Consider the following 20,678-nt stretch of genomic DNA (forward strand, 5'->3'; position numbering starts at 1 on the left):
TCCGGAGAAACTGGGTTTGCATATTGCGACAGCAAATGCAGTGACACCGGGGAAAGACGGGTTAGAAATGCAGACGATAGTTTGAACGCTATGCTCAAAACCGACAGGGTACTGTGACGTCGCACGAGGAGAGGCTTCCAAGTTTTTAGCGCAGAGAAGGAATGCAGCGACTTATTTAGGTTGACCGTCTCAAATGAGAAAGAGTCGAAGACAAGGAAGGAATCCGAGTGAAGTTGTATCAAATCACTGAAGTACGCAAAGGCGTCAGTCAACGACGTGGATTCAGGTTCGCGAGTGCGGTCTGGGCACCCAGATGCCCATCATTTCATTTGATCCCTGGAGTGCCATCATTCTTGAGATATACTAAGAAAAACGTTGAGCACGACATCCATAATCAACAAGCGCGCAAGCCTCTAAATTACAAAACTCCCAGCTACGACGCAGCCCTATCCACGACAACACGCTTCGGATCCCTCGTCTCCCTATCACCCCACTCAGCAACCCACCCATTCTCCTCCAAATACAGCGTCCAAGCCGCATCCTCGTCCTCCAACCGCGCACTGACGTCGGGAATGACGAACCAGGCAATCAGGGCGCCGAGCAGCGCGAAGCTGGACCCAATCAGGAACGTCGCCTGGTCACTCTTTTGCCCGCTGCTCCACGACGACTGGATCGCCGTGAAGGCTTGCGTCCCCAGTGTTGCGCCGACTTTGGACCATGCTGCGACGAAGCCCATCATTTGGCCGCGGATTGAGGTTGGGAAGCATTCGGAGGCTGTGAGGAGGACGGTGCTGGTGGTGGTGGTGGCGTTAGTGGTAGCGGGTAGGTGATAGGTTAAGGAGAGGAGGATATTGGAGTTCAAGAAGAGGTATGTATGCAGTGATGGCTTTTTGGTGTTGTACGTACCTACCGGGACCGACTTCACCCAACGTCAGAAAGAGGCCGTACATGACGACGAACAGCGGGAAGACAGTCTGGATAGGCTTACTGGCACCGCCCAGAACGAAGCCAAAGCAAGCCTGGGAGGCAAAGCCCAAACACATGGTCTGCCGGCGGCCGATGCGGTCAGACAGGTACCCTCCAAGAAAGGGGCCGGGGATGTAGAAGCAGTTGATGACGACGCCCCAGCCGAGGTTCTTGATGAGGCTGTCGCTCGCGTTGACGCGCGACGTGATGGTCGACGAGAAGATGCCAAACGGCACGCTGACGAAGTTGTACATGAACCACGTCGCCGAGCAGCCGAGCAGCGCGCGCCAGTAGCGCTTGACGGCCAGCACGTACGGCACACGCTGCCGCCGCATCGAAAAAGTGCGGTACGCCGTCGACACGGCCATGCGCACCCGGAACCAGAAGATGGACAGCGGCGGCACCAGGCCCAGCGCAAACGACGCCCGCCACACGATGGGGTAATTTTCCACCTTTTGCTCCGTGCAGAGGAGGAGCAGGAGAGGGACCAGTCCACCGCAGACGTAGCCGAGCGAAGCAGACAGGTCAGCGATGATGGCAAACATGAAGCCTCGGTGCTTGCGGTAAGCGCCGCTCTCGTCGCTGGCTTCCGTCGCGCCGGCCCCTGAGACGGGGTACTCGCCTCCGGCGCCTACGCCTGCGATGCCTCGCGCGACGATGAGCATCCAGAAGAGGCGCGAGTCGGAGTGTCCGCTTGCGCCGGCGGACAGGGCGATTCCCAGGACCAGGAGCATCGTCGTGGCGATTGCACCTGTTTTGCGGCCAAAATGGTCGACGATGCCGCCGAAGAGGAGCATGCCTATGATCATGCCGATCAAGAAAGCGTTGCTCAGGCGCGTGTAGATGTAGTTGGTGAGCGTGTCGGGATAGAGAACGGCGAGTAAGAGTTCGACGTTGCCAATGACGGCGGCATTGCTGATAATGGTGAGAACGAGGACTTGTTGATTGGAAAATGTGGAAAGATGAACTTCAAGTTCTTGGAAAGTGACCAATAATTGCAGTGGAAGGATGGAAAGCTGAAGCTTCTCCCGGCTCAAGATCAAATATAGAGAAAAGCAAGAAACAGCTGAGAAAGAAAAGAGCGGCACACTCACTATCCATCACTCCCAATCGCCAATGCCGAATACAATACCATGAGCCAAACTGACAAGCGGCTATACAGCCCTCCCTTCTCAGCCTCCTCTTCGCGCGTCGTCACCGTCTGCGCCTCGACTTCTCCGACAACAACCTCCCCTCCGCTCTTTTCTGCTCTCCGGCCCCCTTCCTTTTCCTCCACGCTCATCGTGCGGCCGATCTCATTTTCACCAAGATCTGTATTCACAGCCATGTCCAACTCGAGGTGCCAGAGGACGTGAATAGCTGACGAGGGCTGAAACCAAGCAGCAGCAGCAGCAGCAGCAGCAGCAGCAATACGCACAGCGCGAAAACAAGGTCGCGCATCTCACTTCCCTTCGCGTCCAAAACTTTTAAACAGCAGGACCCGCACTTGCTCGCCCGAGAAGGGCAGTGTCGCCGACGACCAATGATTGATCCACGGTATCGCAGGAGTAGGAGAGGCGCGTACGATACTTCCATCAATCAATCAATCCACCCGTCCATCTATCCGCTGATCCATCAGTGGCAAGTGCCGCCACCCAGCTCAGACGTTGCCGCAATCCAATTTGTCTAGCAGGAGCACCACCGCACCAACAACGCAGCAGGCCGATAGAGCGGTCGACTGGGAGCCAATCCGGGGGACTACCTCAAAGAGCGGGATGGGGTAGAGCGACAGGCAGGCAGACTGGCAGCTCGGGACAGCGAGATACATAGATTCCCCGACGGACGAGATAAGAGAGAAGTCGCGTCGGCCAACCGAGAGCCGCAGAGGGCCGACGACGCGCGAAGCTGAGATCTGTCTGCGTGCGGCGCCGGCTTGCGGCATGGCGAGCCGAGCGGTGCTGGCTGGCTGGCTGGTTGGCTGCCATCTTCAACGCCCGCCCACGAAGGGCGCCGTGTGCAGACAGATCGGAAGGGGCGTCGTTTGGCCGGGACAGGAAAACACATGACAAAATGGGTCTTGAAAACACAGATCGAGCGGATGGCGTAGAAAGAAGGGGTGGATTGAGTCGGCGTTGAGCCAAGATGATGATGATGATGATGATTTTCATTGGTTATCTCAGCTTGCGATAACGCCTGCTATGAACCGGATCTATATGCCGCCGAAACCCGTGCCACATAATCTGCCCTTTATCCAAAAATAGTAACTCATTAGGTGGTTCCTGATCTAGGGGGCCCCTCATTTTTTTTTTTTTTTTAGTTAGGGCTCCTTACTATAAAGGGGGGGGCTACTAGGTCCTAGCTTTTAAGGAAATTATATCTAGATAATATAGGAGAGGATATAGTATTAGGTATAGCCTAGTATATTAGGGCTTATATAAATATTAGTAATACCTTTTACTAGGCCGCTACTATAGGGTTAGGAGAACTAGGGGGGGGAGGGGTGTTAAGGTTAATAAAGTAGAATTATAGTAGGATCCTAGCTTTAAGAAGGATTTCTATAGCTTATATAGCATGCTACTTATAGGTAAGTAGGTTTTATAGGTCCTAGAGGATCTTTTTAGCCTATTATACTTAGAGAGTAAGGGGGTAACTATATAGTATATGTTTAAGGTCCTAATAGCCTAGGCTATAGGGGTACTCCTTATCCTATACTACTCCTATTCTTATAAGGGGTTATAGTAAGCTAATATTACCTATCCTTATCTAGGTAATAAGGGAGCTAATAGGCTTAGGGAGAGATAAGTATAATTAGAGTAGGCTAGGGCTAGGGGTAGAAGTATATCTCTATACCTAGTATCCTATTATATCTATACTCTATTTAGCTTCCTATTATATCTAGATATAGTATCTAGCCTCCCTTTAGAGGGTAGATATTACCATTTAAAATATATTAGGTAGGCTATTACCTATATATTAGGGTAGTATAGACTGCTTTACCGCTAAGTCTACTAGTTTATTTCCCTAGATGCCTTAGTATACTAGGATCTAGTAGAGGTAGATTTAGTACCCCTTAGTATAAAGGGAAATGATTAGCGGGATAAGGTTTTTAAGGATCTATTAGCCGGTTTAGGTCTAGGGATACTAGGCTATCTAGATAGCTCCTTAGTTATTAGTATATATATAAATTTATCTACGGTAGTATAGCTATATAAATTAGTTAGTAAGTTATAGTCCTAAGTAGATAGTATATAGTTCTCCTATAAAAATAGAGGCTAGCGGCGTTAGTCCTATAAATACTAATATAGTATAGTTAATATTAGGGGTAACTACTACTACTTCTACCTAGTTCCTTTTAGTACTACTATTAGTATAGATGTGTAATCCTATTTAAGTATATAGGGAGGTATAATCCTCTATAGCCTCTTTATAGTCTTATAGTATCATTATTATTAGTAGTTACTACTAGGGTAGGTAGTAGAAGGGATAGTAGCCCTTAACATTTTTAGGCTTAACATCCTCTAGGAGGCGTTAGTACTAGCGCTCTTCTAGGTAGTATAGTAGGGAGATGTAGGTATCCTTATTAAAGGTAACCTTAGCGCGTACTAACTAGTAAATCTAAAGGATTTCACTATAGATATAGCTCTAGGTTAGCCTCTAAAGGGCCTATCTATTAGTATAGTTAAGGATAAGGTAGATTAGTATAAGGTTTAGCTTAATATTAAGGGCTAAGGATGTAGTATAGTAAAAGGTACTAGATATAGTAATAGTAGCTTACTTCTAGATCCTAGTAAGGGATCTTATGATTTTCTTTACCTACTCTAAAGACCCCTATCCTCTATTTAGGTAGTACTAGATAGAACTATAGAAGGTAAGTAGGGGTAGTAGCGTACTAATATATACTACTTATAAGGGTAGTACTTAGGATCCCTAGGTAGAGCCTACTAAAGTAGATAGAGTACTAAGGGTCTTAGTAGCCTTAGCTTTAAGGTACTATAGGTATAGTTCCTATATAAGCCTATTATTAAGGATGACCCTAAGGTAGTAGGCGGACTAGGAAGGCTAGATAGTTTAGTTATCTAAGACTAGGGGTGTAGTAAGGTTAGGGTTTTATCTTTTAGTAAAATAAATAAGTTTAAATTTAGCTAGCATGAATATAGAGGCGTGTTACTTAGCCTATAGGAGAGTATTCTCTTAGTAGACTATTCATAACGTAGCATAGTTTATAGCTATAGTAGGGCTACTAGCCATAATAGCTACGTTATTAATAAAGCCTATAGTTAAGGTGCTAAGGTCTACTCTCTTATAGCTCTTAACTAGGTCCGAGTTATAGAATAGGTAGAGGATAGAGGAGAGGGGGGAGCCTTAGGGGATACCGGTATTTACTAATAGCTAGTTAGATATATACTTAGAGAGTTTTATCTTTATAGTCCTATCTTTAAGGAAACTAGCTATCTAGTTTACTATAGTTATAGATACTCTTCTTTTCTAGAGGTTATAGAGTAGACGCGTATAGGAGATATTATTAAATACTCCTAATATATTAAGTAGAAGTAGGGATATAATAGGGTAGGAGGGGGAGGTAATAGTAGTATATAGCTATTTAAGGAGAAGGTAGAGGGTATATTCTAGAGAGAGGTATCTCTAGCCGCCTATATAGGATAGTAGTAGTAGTAAGAAGGTCTCTATAGTATAGCTTAGGTAGGTAGTAATTACTACTTCTATTACTTTACCTATAGTATTAAGTAGAGTAATAGGGCGGTATAATTTAGGGTAGTTATAATTAGACTTTCCTAGCTTATATAGGATAATAGTTAGCGCCTCCTTAAATATATTAGGGTAGTATCTATGTTATAGGCTTATGTTAAAAAGAGGGACTAAAAGGGGGGTAATAATAGGTTATAGCTATTTAAGGATAAGGTTAGGGATCTTATCTAGACTAGGTACTTTCTTTACTACCGTACTATTAATAGCCTAGAGGACTTTATTAGGCGTAATATCTAGCTCCTTAAGGGGAGTTAGGTATACTATACCTTTAATATCCGTTAGGTCTAGCTCTAAGGGTATAGGGTAGTATATATAATAGAGGGCTACTACCTTACCTTCTAGTATATTTTAGTAGGTCCCTTCTTTATTAATAATATCTAGTATGAATAAGTATCTTAGCTATTTCCTTATCTTTACCTATTTAGAGACTTTCTATAGGGAGGAGAGGTTGCTGTTAGTAGCCTCTTTAACCTAGGTATAGAAGCCTTAATGAAGTTTCTTCTTTATCTTATAGCTAGAGGTATTATAGGCTTCCTAGTATATAGCCTAGTTATTATCTCTCCCGGTCTATCTAGCTTTTTAGTGTAGGTAGCTAGTAGCCTAGTAGAGTTCTTTATATTCTATATTAAAGCCTGCTCTAGACTATAGAGAGACCTTTATAAGTAGTATTAATACCTAGATAGTAGTCTTAACTATGTTATAGATCTAGATAGTAAACTAGGTAATACTCTTTATATTAGGTAGGGAGCTAGGTAGTACTAGGGCTACCTAAGTAAAGGTATTAAGGAGGGTAGAGATGTTAGTATATATCTACTAGTATTTCATCTTACTCTCTATAGGGGAGAGGGTAAGGTTAAACTATATAGTAATTAGGAAGTAGTCTAAGCCTACATCTAGCTCCCCTATTACTTTATAGTAGAGGAGGTATTAGTATAGGCCTAGGGAGTAGAAAGAAAGATCTAGAGTAGATATTATATATAGGGCACTATGCACCTTAAAGGTAATAGTACTAGGGGGGAGAAGAAGTTAGAGGTTATTTCCCTAGATTAGGGAGAGAAAGTAAGGGAGGTTATAAGAGGATTAGTATATAGAGGTATTACTAGTCTAGAGAGTATAGTAGAGGTTAAAGTCCCCTACTAATACATATTCTCCATCCTATTAGAGCTAGTTATAGAGCTTAGTAATCTAAAAGGAGTTATTAGAGCGCGGAGGGTTATAGATATTATAGATATAGTATTTTATAACCTACTTACTATCTCTACCTAGAAGGATAAGGGATAGTATATAGTAGTTTTTTATAGCCTAGTAGAATTCCTAGGACCTCTATTATACGCGCTTAGAGATAAAGAAAATAACGCCTAGTTTAGGGTTAGCTAGGGATAATAAATAAAATGTATTTTAAGGTAGTTAGAATATTATAAAGTCTCTATAGAAGGGGTTTCACTATAGTTCTTAGATTACTATAATATTAAACATGTTTATAGCCGGGTAGTAGAGGAAATTCCCTATTACCTAGTCCCTAGACTTATTAACATTATACTAGATAAGGGAGAGGAATAGTTTAGTATTTATAATCTATCTATTTATCCGTAGGGGGGCTTATTACTATTAGGGTTCCTAGGTAGTATTTACCCTTAGTATCTAGAGATAGAGAGGTAGGCCTAGTAGGTAACTAGGATAGATATCTAGCCTTAAGTACTTTAAAGGTAGGCTAAAGGGTTCTACCTTTACTACTAATTTAGGAGCTAGTCTTAGAGCTAAGGGTGGAGCCCTCCTCCTTAATATTAGATACCTCTAGGTTAGGGTTTAGGTTACCTACCTTATACTTAAGGGGGGAGGTAGAGGTCCTATAGACTAGCTTCTCCCGCTTAGGGGTATATCCTAGATAGGGTAGGTAGAGTAAGGTCTTATTAGAGGGGTAAGGGAGAGGGAATATAGTAGGCTCTAATAGGCCATATTATAATAATATTAGGGTATAGAGTATAGTATAGAATTCCTCATTATCTAAGTTATCCTTAGAGGTAATAATATCCTTCTACTTTCTATATTTACTATAGGTAGTAGAGCTTACCTTATAGTTCCTACCGTAGTTAGCATATTTCTATTATTTATTATTATATTTATTAGGGTAGTTAGGGTAGAGGTAGTTCTTCTTACTATAGTAAGTATAGATAGGGTTCTTAGCCCTATATTAGTATTAGGTATAGCTATATTTCTAGTAGTTAAAGTATTACTTAACCCTATAGCCTACCTTATACCGCTTATATTTAAGGATGTAGTAGTTCTAGTATAGGCCCTACTACGTAGCTATGAAGGTATTAAGTACCTTAGTAAATTCTATAATAATAGAGGTATAGTGCTTCTTAGGGCCCTTATATATAAGCTAGTAAATATAGCGGATTTTGCCCTTAGTAAGGACGTATAAGTTAACTATAGAGAACGCCTTAATAGTGTCTTAGTAGTTAGAGGGGGAGTTAAGCTTTAGAGAAGCTATAGGAACGGAGTTAACCTTAATACTAAATGTATATTAGACTATATAGGCTCCCTTACTAAAGTAGAGGTACTAATTATCTCTATTATACCTAATCTTTTTAGCTTCTACTAGGGTAGCTATCTATACTTAAATATTACTACTAGGGAGATATATAGTAGCCTTAATATAGATAGTAGAGACTATAGGGTTCTTACTACTAGAAAGGAAGTTATTAACTATAGTAGTAAGGTTTTTACTATTAAAGTTCTTATACCTCTTATACTAGCTAGGGGATTCTATCTTAATTATTACTTTATATATAGTAGGAGTAGTAATAGGAGTAGTAAGTATCATTAATACGGAGCTAGTTAATCCGGCCTGTTTAGTACATAAAGCCTAGTAGGCTATAGTAGAATAGGTAGATAGTAGTATATATAGTGTAGATAGTAGAGGGGTATAGTAAGCGATAATTTTAATAGTTAATTTAATGTTAATAATCTCCTTCCTTTACTTCTAGAGCTATATAGACTACTTATATAGTATAGAGAGGAGCTACTAGTATGTTAGGGTATTAGACTCTTCCTTAAAGTAGCTAATAATATTAGTAAGAAATAGCTTAAGTTTATAAACGTAATACTTAGTAGGGTTCATTAAAGAGAGGAACTATAGGATAGTAGTAGCTTCTAGTTCTAAGATTAAACATTACTTATATCTAGTTATAGCTATCTTACTAACTATAGGTTTTAGAACCTTTAGCGGCCTTAGAGTAACTATTACTATTACCCTATATGTATATAACGCGTGGTACTATAGGATAAACTAGTAAGAAGAATGTATATTCTAGCGTGTAGGAGTGATTTTAGCGGTTGTTTCGAGATTTTTAAGGTCGGTGGTGGTGGGTGGTAGGTATTTAGGTTTCCGTTGAGCCAAGAGGATTGGCAATGAGGAGGCTCTGATGTCCTGAGCTGCGGGTTAGGAAGCGTTTCCAAAACTAAATGCGGCGATAATGCATATGTAGTGATGTGAATGCAACGCAACTATTTTTTCATTGCAGATGAATCCAAAATGGATTTGGTCTGACGCAAGGGAGTGACAAGAAAGACGATGACCGGGGAACAGGGAAGAGGCACAGACAGGGACAAGGGAGGGGCGCGGGGGGAGCGGGCGGAGCGGGGCGAATGTTAGCTTGGACGACAACCTACATTTCATACCTCACAGCGCTCTCCACTCGTCTTACGGTAAATATCTTCGCTGGGAGCTGGCGCAGACTTTTCGAAAACAAGAAGATCTCTTGCCCGTGGCTCGATCGATCAGGCTTGCTAAAACAAGACATACGCTTGCCCACATGCAAGACACGATGATGAGGACCGCGGCAAGGGAGAAGACGGCGCTGCTGCTGGGCGAAACAAGCGGCGTAAGCGGTCAATGGAGAACCGGAGAGCAGAGCGGGAGAAAGGGGCAAGACTGCATGTGGTCCCGCGTCAAAGTCGTCGTCGCCGTCCTGCTCGCAGCGCTGTACGCGCGCCTCGTCTACGTCAGTTGGCCCCCTGGGAACACCCTCGAATGCTCCAGTCCCAACGCACCACCCCCTTGATCCCGCGACCCAGAAGCTGACTTTCTCAACGCAGACGCACCACTCGCACTCGCACACCGTCTCGCGCGTCTCACAATGCACGAACCGCAACCTGCACGGCAACCTATCATTCCTGGACGCCGCCTCGCCCATCGCGGCAGGCGAGTTCATCGAGCGGCGGGACCGCCTCGCCGCTGCGCTGGTCGCACACCATCCCGACGTCGCCGCGTACGTGCTGGAGCCGGGCTACGCGTTCCAGTACTACGGCAACATCTCACAGCGCGACTGGGAGCCGTGGGAGCCCGAAGAGCGGCCCATGCTAATGGTTGTGCTGCCGTCCACTAACGCCAACACCACCACCACCACCACCACCACCACCACCGTCAGAGAGCATCAAGTCAAAGCGCGCACCGTGTTTCTCGCGCCGAGCTTCGAGGTCGGCCGCGTGCGCATGCTGGGTATCCCGGCGGCCGAAGACGAGCTCGAGGTCGTCGGGTGGGAGGAGCATTGGGACCCGTACGCAACGCTGCTGGCGAGCGGCGTGTTTGCGTCTGCGCCGCGCACGCCGGCCGGCGACGTTAAGCTCATGGCCGACGACGAGATACGTGATTTCATCGTACGCGGGCTCGACGCCAACGGGTTCGAGACGGTGGGCTTGAGCCGCGAGGTCGAGGCCGTGCGGCAGACCAAGAGCGCAGCAGAAGTCGAGGCGCTGCGAGCGGTGAACACGGGGACGGTCGAGGCGGTGCGCGCTATGCGGCCGTGCTTGGTGCCGGGGTTGATTGAGGATGAGGTCATGGGCGTGCTGGATGCTGCGCTTGAATCGATTGGGCTTGAGAGTTTTTTCGATATTGTGCTGTTTGAGGAGAATGGCGCTTTGCCGCATGGAGGCTTCGTGACGGGCGGCAAGGTGCTTAGGGAGGAGAGCGTCGTCTTGATTGACGTGGGGTCAGTACCCATTGCCATCTCTTTCCGTCCCTGAAACTCCACCAAGGTGTTTGACTGACGAAAACACAGCGCACACTATCTTGGCTACTCCTCCGACATTTGCCGCAGCTTCTTCATCCCTACCTGGCATGAGCTCTCCCTCTGGACGCGCTTAGTCTCGCTGGCAACCTTCTCTTCGGGCCGCTGGGCCTCTCAGCCCGTCTCCGACCCAGATCTCTACGCCGAGAAGCTCAAGGTGTGGGACATTGTGCTCGAGGCGCAAACCGAGTCGGCCAAGATGTTCAAGCCCAACAACTCAGCCGCCAGCGTCGACATTGCCGCGCGAAAGGTCATCACCGATGCTGGCTATGGCGACATGTTTACGCACCGCGTCGGCCATGGAATCGGCATCAAGGCCCACGAATCGCCGTACTTGAACAAGGGCAACCACGCGACGTTGCTTAAGCCCGGCATGACGTTCACCTCGGAGCCGGGCATTTACATACTTAACAAGTTTGGAGTGCGGCACGAGGACATTTACTTCGTTCGGGAAGATGGTGAGGCAGAGCTGTTGACGGGCCAGCGGGCGCGGAGTCCTTGGGAGCCGTGAAATTCTGGGCCAGGCGTCCGGTTGGATTTACCGCGTAATTTACGTGCGACCAAAGGAGCAAAACCAGGAAGTGTGGACCTTTCCAACCGAGAGTCAGGATGATGAAGACCAAAGGCACCCGCCTCTTTGCGACTCAACGGTCGATGTTTGATACAACAGCCGAAAACAAGATTGCGGAGGTGTCGTGGGCAAGAGCCTAATCATAACTTTCATCGATTCTGGTATCTGGAACAAACAGGAAACAGGTCAAAGGAAGCCCCAGTCCATCAGCCAAGTCCACCGTCTAGTAAGATATTTAAAGAAACGAGTAAAAGATGTTAAAAAACAGACTTTTATCCTCCGTGAGCGTGACAAAAGGAGGAACGGAAGAAGAAGAAGAAGAAGAAGAAGAAAAAGAAGGGAATTGGACCGTCAAAGCTCACTAGTAGAGCGGCAGTCTCTCGCGCTCTAGACGTCTTGCCTCTTCGCTCTTACCCCTCTCAATGGCCTCGTTCTTCATGCGCTCCATCACGGCTTCGAGGTTGATGAGTTCCTGGCGCGTCTCCATTTCGACGGCCATGTCAAGGGCGGGCTTGCCCAGAATTTCCCAAACCTCCCAGCGGCGCTCCTCCATCTTGTTGTACTCTTCATAAACGGCCTGGTTCCCGAAGCAAATACCGTAGCCCTCACAATAGCACGTGTTTGGCGAAGGGCAGTATTGGTACTGGCGCGTGAAGATGTAGTGCCACGTATACTCCATGATGCGGCCGGCGTACTGGTCCTCCAAGTCGGTGTTGAGGAGCCAGTCCCGATAATGCTCATACATTTCCTTTGGGTTGGCGCGGATACGGTCTCGGGAGACGCCAAACTGGGCGCAACAGGGGGCGCTGAGTACCGAGGGCGTGCGGTGAATCTCACCCAAGCCGCCCAGGCCGGGCGGGTGCAGTTGGCGCCAGATTTCCGGGGTGTAGTACTTTTCCTCCATGCGCAGGTGCTCGTTGAAGTCGACCTCGGGCCGGTCCAGGTGAAGCCAGTCCGGGCATCCTGGCTTGTGGTCGCAGCGCGCGGGGAAGTATCCCATGGTCCACACGCGCTCGCTGCGCAGGCGCTTCAGCATCTCAGCTGTGTCCTGGCCTAAGATGAGCAGGTTGTGCCAGCCGACCTTGTGGGCATGGAAGAAGAGAACAACGTCGGGCAGGTTGTCGTAGTGGTCAATGATGTAGGTCAAATAGGCCATGGACTCTCTACCCTTGTTCTTGGGAACTTTCAGCGTCGCCCACCAGTCGTCCATGGTGTATATGGCCGTGTCGAGGTCGGGCAGCTCCGCATTGATCCACGACACATCTTCGTCGTGGGTGCGTGGGACGACGAGGATGCGCGAATAGTTTCCGCCTGGTTTGGGGACGCCGGGCTTGAAGGGATCTTTCTCTAGAGAGGGAACCCACGGCTGTTGCGGACGAGATTCCTGCTGGAGAGCATCATGGGCAGGCTTTTGCGAGGTGGCTGTTTGGGTGTTCTCGGGGGCAGATGACGGACGCGTGGGCTTGTTGGACTTGAGCTCAACGGTGGGCTCGAGCGAGTTGATGTTCAGGACGCGATCGGCATGCAGGTAAACGAGGAACAGGGCGAAGACGAGGAGCGTAAAGAGAGAGAGAGTAGACCGCCTGGCAAGCAGCATGCTGGCGCGCGGGCAGAGGAGGAGGAGGGTGAGGACAGAGGGAGTGGAGGAATCATGTGTGCGAGCATCCAGAAATGATTGAGATCCCAGGAGGGCGAAAGAATTGGGAGCAGCGTTCCATGGTTTGCAACCTGAGAAGGGGATCGCCGGCGCAAGGGCGGGCGTTTGTCGGTTGGGCGGGGCCAATGCATCCCTAGGGCGGAGAGCGGGTGCCAGAGACGCTTATTTGGGAGCTGGAGAAGGCTGGCAGACTTGACACAGGGGTCAAGGTGGAGTAGGTTGAAGCTGAAGCGGTTCTTTGACTTTTGCAGGCGTTTATTTGTGGTTTGCTGCAGGGAAATGCTGCAGCCATGTAGTGGCCTAGGTAGTTCTAGCATAGCTTGTCCCACCTTGGCCACTTGGTTGGCCTGAGGTACGACCCCCAGAAAGCTCACCTTGCACGTGACCATTACGTCACTGTCCATCCAACCAACCTCCCCGGCTAGCTCCAAAGGACCGGGAACGAAACCTCAAACGTCGGTCGACGTGCCGTTCCACAAAGCCATTATCTCAGCCCACCCGTGTTACTCAGCCTTTCACCTCTCAAACCAACAGTTCAAAGCCTGACCACATCCTCTCCTTCAGCCAAACCAAACACCCAACCGAAACCACACAGACACGCAGCCACCAAAGCCACTGCAACCACGACAACCACCGCAACCATGAGCTCCTGGAACTTCTCCTATTCCTCATCCTCCTTCATGTCCTGGTCCACCACCAGCACCAGCTCCGGCGGCGGCGTCAACGGCAACAACAACAACAACAACAACAGGCAAACGCGCGGCCAAGCCTACATGCGCGAGGCGCACTCGAACCCGTCAGGCTCGGCCACGCGCACCACGACGCAGACGCTCGGCCAGCAGCCTATCCAAGAGACGCGCTACTACGACGCCCGCGGCCGCGAGCGCCTGCCCTACCATCCAAACTCCCAGCAGAGGCAGCCTGCCGCCATCGCCCAGGGCCACGTCGAAGAGATTCCCGACGACCACGACGACTATGTTGACGACGACCAGTTCCGCCGGGAGGAAGAGGCTAGGGCTGCTGAGAAGGCGTATAAGAAGAGGGTCACTCAGGGCGGCTCTTGATTGTCCTCGGGATCACTTCTGGGGAGAAGGCGCATGCACGAACGGACGGAAGCATGGAGGTTGTAATATCATGAATCACGACTTGACGAGGCGGCACCAGGAGGGTTACCCGGATGGATGGAAGGACGGACAAATGGAGGAGTTCAACATGGTCAAATACCAGCATTACAAACTCGTTTGATAACAATACTAAGAGTACGGAAGGACTGATTATGGTTAGGGGGGGTATCTGTCTGTCATGTGTCATGCGCCGCCATGCAGAATGCCAAAACGTGCTCCAACGCCATAATCGAACCGTCCCAATGACTGCCATGAACGCCATTCCTCGTGTCTGCGTCGCGCTTTTTCTCGGGTTCATGCAATGAACGCAGAGTGTGGTGGTGGTGGTGCGGTGAGGGGGACGGCCTAACCTACCACCCAGTTTTTAATGCCGCCAACCTCAGGTCAGGAAGCCAGCCACCAGCGCAACAGCGGCGGCAGCCACGCCAGCTCCCGCACTGGCACCGTGGAAATGCACGCCTGCGTCGGCGCCGCTGCTGCTCGTCGGCGTGGCCGTCGCCGTGTAGACGCCCGTCGGCTCGATGGTGCTGCTGATTCCACTGCCAGTGACGACACTCAGGCTGCTGCTGGCGCTGCTGGGCAGTGGAGTGCCCGGCTTGCCCGCCATGACGGTCGTCGCGGGCTTTTCGTAGTCTTCGCTGTCCTCGTACCAGGCGCCTCCGATCACTGTCCCCTTGCCCGACAGCATCATGCTTATCTGGTCGTCGCTGCAGGTCGTGTCGATGGCTCGGAGCCAGCAGATGGCGTTCTCGGTCGCAGATGGCATCTTGTTTGTGTGCGTTGCGTTCTGGGGCCCGGTGCTGCTGAACATGCTGCTGTTCGAAATGATTTCACCCGTTGACAATTCAGTGCCTTCAATGATGCGAGTGAAGAGGGTAAATGCCGTTTCTGGTTGATAAGCAGGTACCATGTGCCCTGCGTCGTAGATACGTGAGAAGCTCAGGTTGCCGTATTGCCGCACCGCTCCACCAACGTAGCTGCTATTAACGACAATCTCGGCGTATCCAGCTGCAGGAAATCCTCTTGCATATGCAGGGACCCGGGAGGCGAGCTGCAATGATACCGCCTCGCCTCCGACCCAGTTGCATATGTAATCGGCATCTCCGTAGATGAGGGCGACCCGAATTCCCAGTCCCAAGAGGTATGCCAGGTCATCGAGAGAATGCGACCTCGCGCTGTCTCCAGTGGCGATGAAAGCTGACTGAACCAGGCTGCTGCTCTCGGTATAGTTGACGCGTGCTCCAATGCTTTCCTGGACACTCGCGTAATTCAAGTACTCTTGATAGTTTCCACTGGGAATGACATCTGGGGTCTTGCGTCTAATATCGTAGGCGCTACGATTCTGACTATTGTAAAAGCCCTCGACCTGGCTACAGTATATTAGTGTCTCATAGCAGAGTTCGTTGACTGAATTGGCTCCGCCCTCGAGATTTGGGTCGTAGATTTCAGAAGCATTTCGGCATGCCTTGATTTGGTCCTCACAGCCGTCAGTCTGAGTCAAGAGATTAAGCAGGTTGAGCGTGTCCGTTGTCGAGTATACATCCAGGCCATAAGTGTTGTTGGTGGGAAAGGTGGCACTCGACGGGAGTTGGACTAGCTGGTCAATCAGTCCGTTGATGATTCCGAGAGATGAAAGCTCAACCTCCAAAGTCGACTCGGAAGAAATGGTCCCATTTGCTCTCATGGCATTCTTCTCTTCAAAAAGGCTCGCAAAAGCAGGTCCATATGTACCGCCGTAGCTTTCAGTAAACAAGTTGATACCCGTGGCATCGACCACGGCACCGTCTGAATTGGCTCCCGGGTTGTACTGCGGAAAAGTGCCCAGGAAAGCCTGCAACAGGTGCCACATGGTGTGCGCAGCAATCTCGGACGTGTTGGCCGTGCGCGCGCTATCATTGCTGGCAAAAGATCCGTTCAAAAAGGTAAAGGCCGGCTGGTCGCTTGGTGCTTGCTCTGGAGGGAAGGCATACTCGTTGGTAACGAGATTATGAGAGCCATTTCTGATGGTGTCGTATGAAAGACCGACCTGGACGGGCTGGTCGATGAACAAAACATTCGAACTGCGGTCCCATCCCCATGCCCGAGCTTGAGTTCCAAAGGAGCCGTCTGACAGCTCAACGACCTCACAGGGACCGGTCTCCTCGAACAAGCCAATCATGCTACTACTTCCGGGTCCACCATTGAGCCTAAAAAGCCACTCAGCCCTATGAACCCACGTCTTTGCAGGAAAATGGTTACCATATAGTCAGGGGCGCAGTCGACGCATTTTGGCGCGACTCGATGAACCAGAAAAAGGTATTGATCGGATAGTCCTGTTGCACTGGCGCAAGCGTAAACGGCGGGAGAGAAATGTAACCGCTATACTGCTTTTGGTAATCGAAAACAGTGGTACAAGTGCCTGGAGAAGGCGACTTGAATGACACGGTAATGTTTGGATTGGCCGGCGAGCGCGTGACATTGGTAAACGTCACGGCTGGTGGGAATTGCGCAGCAGAGAAGGAAAGCAGATGAGCCAAAGCAAGAGCGAGAATCATGATGGGCGAAAGCTGTCCAGCACCAACAATTAGCTTTGCGGCGACGAATGCGAAGCACGCGAGCAGCGATAGATGTTAAAAGTAATATAGAGCGATTGGGATACAAAAAACAGTGACGCGAAGGGGATCCAATAGACGTACCATGCTTGCAACTTGTTGTCCCCGGCCCGTGGACTCGAGGACAAGCACAAAGAAGGAGGGGATGAGGGTGAGACGGAAAAGAGAGAAGGGCGCGCGTCGCCGTTCGACGCCAAAACTAGCGACGCGGGGCCGATGAAAGGGAGGGCATTTGGCCTTGCAGCGAGGTGCGAGGTGAAGGAGCGAGGAGAGAGAGCAAAGAACAAAGGCCGTGGCAGTGGAGAGAGGGGAGCTGGGAGCTGGCAGCGGTCCGCTTCGGCAGCGGCTCTAACTACCTTACCTACTGTAACGCAACGAGAGGCCGCAGGCAGCTATTGGACCCTGTGCGTTCTTGCATCTGCTGTGCCACCACACGCCTGCGCAACCACTCTGCAGGAAAAAGAGAATGCAACAACGGGTGCGGGTATATTGCTGCAGGCCGATGCTGATTCTAGAAATCCTCCTTCACATGCTAATTGATGTGGTTATGCAACTTCCGGCCCCTCAAAACTTCTCGACCCTCGTCCCCACTGCTCTCTGGTCAGCCAGAGTCACCAGGTTGGCCCCGACAACGACGTCCATTAGACCAAGACCAACAGACTTGTAAATAACGTTGCCTCGCTCGAGCCAATCTCGCAACCCCCCATCATTCTCTCCGGGCTTGTTTTCTCTGACCTCGATGCCACTGCCGTCCGTGCTCGACTGGCTGTCACTCATGCTATGTTTGATCTCCGCGTCGCGCCTCTTTAGCATCAGAAGCTCCCCCAACTCCACCACTTCGTGTCCCTCCAGCTTTGCTTGTATCAGCTCTCCGGCTTCACGCAAGCACGCCTCAACGCTGTCAACGACGATCGCTCCACCCTCTTTAGCGTGCTTGTGGAAATGATGACCGTGCTGCGGCGCCACAGCCTGGCGCAGAATATCTGGGTGGATTTCACACATGTGCGGCTTGTAGCTTCCAATGGCCGCGATGTATCTTCCCTTTCTCCGGCCTTCGTGATTGGTCAAGTAGCTGGCCGGAAACAGTGGTTCCAGAGACGGCGTCGTCATGAAGATGGCTGACGACGAGCGCACCGTAGACTTGAGATAGCGCTCGTACTCTGTATGCGCTGGCGTGATGATTGCAGTCTGAGGCCGGTGGAGAGCGCCGTTGGGGCTGTTGTCAGAGCCGTACAGTTTCTGGACCAATCCTTTTGCTCTCTCAAAGGTGCGGGCAATGATGTTGAGATGGTGAATTTCGTCTCCGCGAAGTAGCAGCGCCAGTCGCGCGTGCCAGTATGCTTGCTTGCCTGCCCCAAAGATGGTAACATCGTGGACATTGCGACGCTTCTTGAAAAGCATCGTCGACGCCAAAGCCGTTCGGAAGGCCGTAATCTCTTCGGCATTTATGAGAGCGCGGGGAAACCCGTGAGCATCGAGCAGAGTCAGAGATCCTCTTGGAACCGTGAGATCGTGGCCTGAGTCACCTTCTGTTGTTGTGGTCCGCGATGAAGCCGTGAGTGAAGGGTCAGGTAGAGTGACTATTTTGACACCTAGTCCATACTGGCTGCTAGCTGGCATGAACAGAGTGGTGGAACCATCCTTTCGCTTCATGTGAGTCCTTTGAGGCTGGTAGCTCGAGCAACAGTCATTCTCATCCGCAGAAGCCGTCGAGTAGTAGTGAAGCGCGTCTCCTAGAGATTGTTGTATTTCCAGTATGTCCTGCCGAGTAAGAGAGTGGAGCAAGCTCCTAACTTCATCGTCAGACAGTATTGTTAGAGGCATTGGATTTTCGAGAGCCGTTTGAAATTCAGAAAGGATCACTTCTCGTGCAAGAGGAGTGGGCGGAATATAACACAAGTCAGCGCCTGGAACAGGTGGGGAACATGACGCAGGGGGGCGCGAATGAACTCCGGGTAGGCACGACTGAAGCTCCTCAGGCCGCTGTCAGCTGTCCGATAACGGGACGACTCCCGGCGCAACCGCAAGCCATTGCGACCTTTTCCCATGCTTGTGAGAGTGTATCACGGCGGCCGTCACAAGATATAACAACTCGCTAGGCACAGTCGCCACGCTGGACGACTGCTTCCGAAGATGCGCAACTATCCATGCTCCGGGCTCAGTTGCATAGAGATCTGTGCCGATCAACCATCAGCGAGTCACAGCTGTCAAAGCAAATCAGCAAGCCAACACGAATGCGCAGCAGAACACGACTGTTGCTGCAAGCTTTTTCAAGAAATACGCCTCTGCGGCCAAGGGCCGTGGCACACGTACACAAGACCAGAGCAACAGGGGGTGCCATTACTTCGACGTTGGATACCCAGTCAAGAGATGATGTTTGCCAAGATATGGCAGACGTATCTGCGTGTCCACATTGAGGGCCATCGAATGCTTTCGCTCATCATTTTAAGTGCACGTAGCTCACATTTCCGTCGGTTTCCACCAACGCCCGCTAAACTGATTGGAAGACATGCCAATGACCCGTGAACCCATTTCCATTTTGTGGTATCTTTTGAACTGAAAGTTTTTTAGACCGCTTAGATCTTAATGGCGTTCTCAACGGCCTTGCGCTTCTTCTCCTGCTTGGCGTTGGCCTTGAAGCCCATGATACCACCACCCCAGTGGCGGCGGGACTCCTCAGTCTTGGCGAGGTAGCCCTCCTTGATGGCGGAGACGACCTTGGAGAACTCGGCCTTGTCCTCGGCGCGGACCTCAGTGAGGGCGACGACGGCGGCAGTCTGATAAGAAATTGTTAGCATTGCTTCTCACCGCGGGCGCACATTGATTCTTACCTTCTTGTGGACGAGCGTTCCGAGGCGAGCCTTGCCCTTGATGATGGCGTAGGGGACACCCATCTTGCGGCAGAGGGCGGGAAGGAAGATGACCAGCTCGATGGGGTCAACGTCATTGGGGATGAGGACGAGAGAAGCCTTCTTGTTCTCAATGAGGCCAACAACGTGGTTGAGACCGTACTTGACGGCATAGGGCTTCTTGGAGACGTCCTCCTTCTTCTTGCCCTCAGCAATGGCGGTAGCCTCCTTGGTCAAACGCTCCTTCTTCTCGGCCTTGGTCTCGGGACGGTACTTGTTGAGGAGCTTGAGGGTCTGGGCGGCCGTGTTGCGGTCGAGGACCTGCTGGAACTGGGAGATCACAGGGGGAACCTTCAGGCGAAGGTTGAGGATCTTCTTCTGGCGCTGAAGGCGGACGTACTCAGGCCACTTCACCATGCGCGAGAGGTTGCGCTTGGGCTGAATGTCCTGACCGATGCCATAGTTGCGGGGGCGCTTCTCGAGGAGAGGGTTCTGCCAGATTTATCAATACACTACGAGGCCTCGGCGGAGTGGAAAAAGTTACTGACCTTGGCCTGCTTCTTGGAGCCAGCCTTGCCCGACGAGAACGGCGCAGGGGCGGTCTTCTTTCCCGACTTAGGAGGCTGTCATTGAGACAAGAATCAGCACACTGACCCTTCATCTCTAAAGAGCTGTAAGAGGCATTTCTGCGCTCTGTTGCTCAAGCCAAATCATCGCCAATGTCAAGCAGCCGAAGCTGATGACGAGACGGAAAATTGCTGCGGCGTGCGCTCCGACTACGAATGTAGTGCGAAGACGGCAGAGGCCATGCAGACTCTGTCCGAAGACGTTCAATCGTAGCAGTAGCTTACCATTTTGATTTGTCGATGGGCGGTCGTGGGACAAAAGTCGTCGTGGTTGGAGAAGAGAAGTCGGACGCTGAAGCGCGGAAGTTTGTGTGGGTTTTGGCACGGCCTCGCTTAGTCTAATCGGGCTAGCCCGTGGCAGCCCTCACCGCCCTCGGCCCACGCTCCCACGCCATCATTTCTGCCACCGCCAGCGGAGGTGGCTCGTTCCTTCCCTTCGTCTCGGTCATCCGCCGTACTGGAGCGACCCATCTTGTGTG

At 50.1% G+C, this 20,678-nt stretch overlaps 6 protein-coding genes across 6 annotated transcripts; 1 reads left to right on the forward strand and 5 right to left on the reverse strand.

The window, feature by feature from the left end:
• Nucleotides 1-225: 225 nt before the first annotated feature.
• IWZ02DRAFT_225162 (metabolite transport protein) lies at nucleotides 226-2,500 on the reverse strand. The gene is made up of 3 exons (XM_066762872.1): nucleotides 2,061-2,500; nucleotides 907-1,881; nucleotides 226-791 (listed from the first exon to the last, which is right to left on the reverse strand). The coding sequence occupies exons 1-3, from the start codon at nucleotides 2,291-2,293 to the stop codon at nucleotides 434-436; spliced, it is 1,566 nt and encodes a 521-aa protein (XP_066623651.1). The 5' UTR covers nucleotides 2,294-2,500; the 3' UTR covers nucleotides 226-433.
• A 7,150-nt stretch (nucleotides 2,501-9,650) lies between these two features.
• Nucleotides 9,651-11,292, forward strand: IWZ02DRAFT_468883 (metallopeptidase family M24; the record flags this gene model as incomplete). The annotated part of the gene is made up of 3 exons (XM_066768665.1): nucleotides 9,651-9,716; nucleotides 9,811-10,703; nucleotides 10,773-11,292. The coding sequence occupies 3 exons, from the start codon at nucleotides 9,651-9,653 to the stop codon at nucleotides 11,290-11,292; spliced, it is 1,479 nt and encodes a 492-aa protein (XP_066623652.1).
• Nucleotides 11,293-11,503: 211 nt separating this feature from the next.
• IWZ02DRAFT_225294 (uncharacterized protein) lies at nucleotides 11,504-13,046 on the reverse strand. Its single transcript, XM_066762877.1, has one exon. It carries the CDS (start codon nucleotides 12,947-12,949, stop codon nucleotides 11,714-11,716), a length of 1,236 nt encoding a protein of 411 aa, XP_066623653.1. The 5' UTR covers nucleotides 12,950-13,046; the 3' UTR covers nucleotides 11,504-11,713.
• Nucleotides 13,047-14,292: 1,246 nt separating this feature from the next.
• On the reverse strand, nucleotides 14,293-17,054 carry IWZ02DRAFT_225318 (Alpha/Beta hydrolase protein). The gene is made up of 3 exons (XM_066762878.1): nucleotides 16,809-17,054; nucleotides 16,372-16,679; nucleotides 14,293-16,319 (listed from the first exon to the last, which is right to left on the reverse strand). The coding sequence occupies exons 1-3, from the start codon at nucleotides 16,809-16,811 to the stop codon at nucleotides 14,513-14,515; spliced, it is 2,118 nt and encodes a 705-aa protein (XP_066623654.1). The 5' UTR covers nucleotides 16,812-17,054; the 3' UTR covers nucleotides 14,293-14,512.
• A 234-nt stretch (nucleotides 17,055-17,288) lies between these two features.
• Nucleotides 17,289-18,548, reverse strand: IWZ02DRAFT_375644 (uncharacterized protein; the record flags this gene model as incomplete). Its single annotated transcript, XM_066764837.1, has 1 exon — nucleotides 17,289-18,548. The coding sequence occupies one exon, from the start codon at nucleotides 18,546-18,548 to the stop codon at nucleotides 17,289-17,291; it is 1,260 nt and encodes a 419-aa protein (XP_066623655.1).
• Nucleotides 18,549-18,973: 425 nt separating this feature from the next.
• Nucleotides 18,974-20,475, reverse strand: IWZ02DRAFT_448249 (60S ribosomal protein eL8). Its single transcript, XM_066767327.1, has 4 exons — nucleotides 20,425-20,475; nucleotides 20,122-20,196; nucleotides 19,556-20,065; nucleotides 18,974-19,501 (listed from the first exon to the last, which is right to left on the reverse strand). Exons 1-4 carry the CDS (start codon nucleotides 20,425-20,427, stop codon nucleotides 19,301-19,303), a joined length of 789 nt encoding a protein of 262 aa, XP_066623656.1. The 5' UTR covers nucleotides 20,428-20,475; the 3' UTR covers nucleotides 18,974-19,300.
• Nucleotides 20,476-20,678: the final 203 nt, after the last annotated feature.

Source organism: Phyllosticta citriasiana, assembly GCF_038021145.1.
Source record: "Phyllosticta citriasiana strain CBS 120426 chromosome Unknown IWZ02scaffold_5, whole genome shotgun sequence".
Classification (NCBI taxonomy): Eukaryota; Fungi; Ascomycota; class Dothideomycetes; order Botryosphaeriales; family Phyllostictaceae; genus Phyllosticta; species Phyllosticta citriasiana.

Bases quoted from the DNA above. Each gene is read 5' to 3' on its own strand.
- IWZ02DRAFT_225162 (XM_066762872.1), bottom strand. From the start codon at position 2,293: ATGGCTGTGAATACAGATCTTGGTGAAAATGAGATCGGCCGCACGATG. The intron at 1,882-2,060 runs GTGAGTGTGCCG...CACCATTATCAG, and splicing joins GCGATTGGGAGTGATGGATA to CAATGCCGCCGTCATTGGCA. The intron at 792-906 runs GTACGTACAACA...CACCACCACCAG, and splicing joins GGTGAAGTCGGTCCCGGTAG to CACCGTCCTCCTCACAGCCT.
- IWZ02DRAFT_225294 (XM_066762877.1), bottom strand. From the start codon at position 12,949: ATGCTGCTTGCCAGGCGGTCTACTCTCTCTCTCTTTACGCTCCTCGTC.
- IWZ02DRAFT_225318 (XM_066762878.1), bottom strand. The intron at 16,320-16,371 runs GTAACCATTTTC...GTGGCTTTTTAG, and splicing joins ACTGCGCCCCTGACTATATG to GCTCAATGGTGGACCCGGAA.
- IWZ02DRAFT_448249 (XM_066767327.1), bottom strand. The intron at 20,066-20,121 runs GTCAGTAACTTT...TAAATCTGGCAG, and splicing joins GCTCCAAGAAGCAGGCCAAG to AACCCTCTCCTCGAGAAGCG. The intron at 19,502-19,555 runs GTAAGAATCAAT...ATTTCTTATCAG, and splicing joins GAACGCTCGTCCACAAGAAG to ACTGCCGCCGTCGTCGCCCT.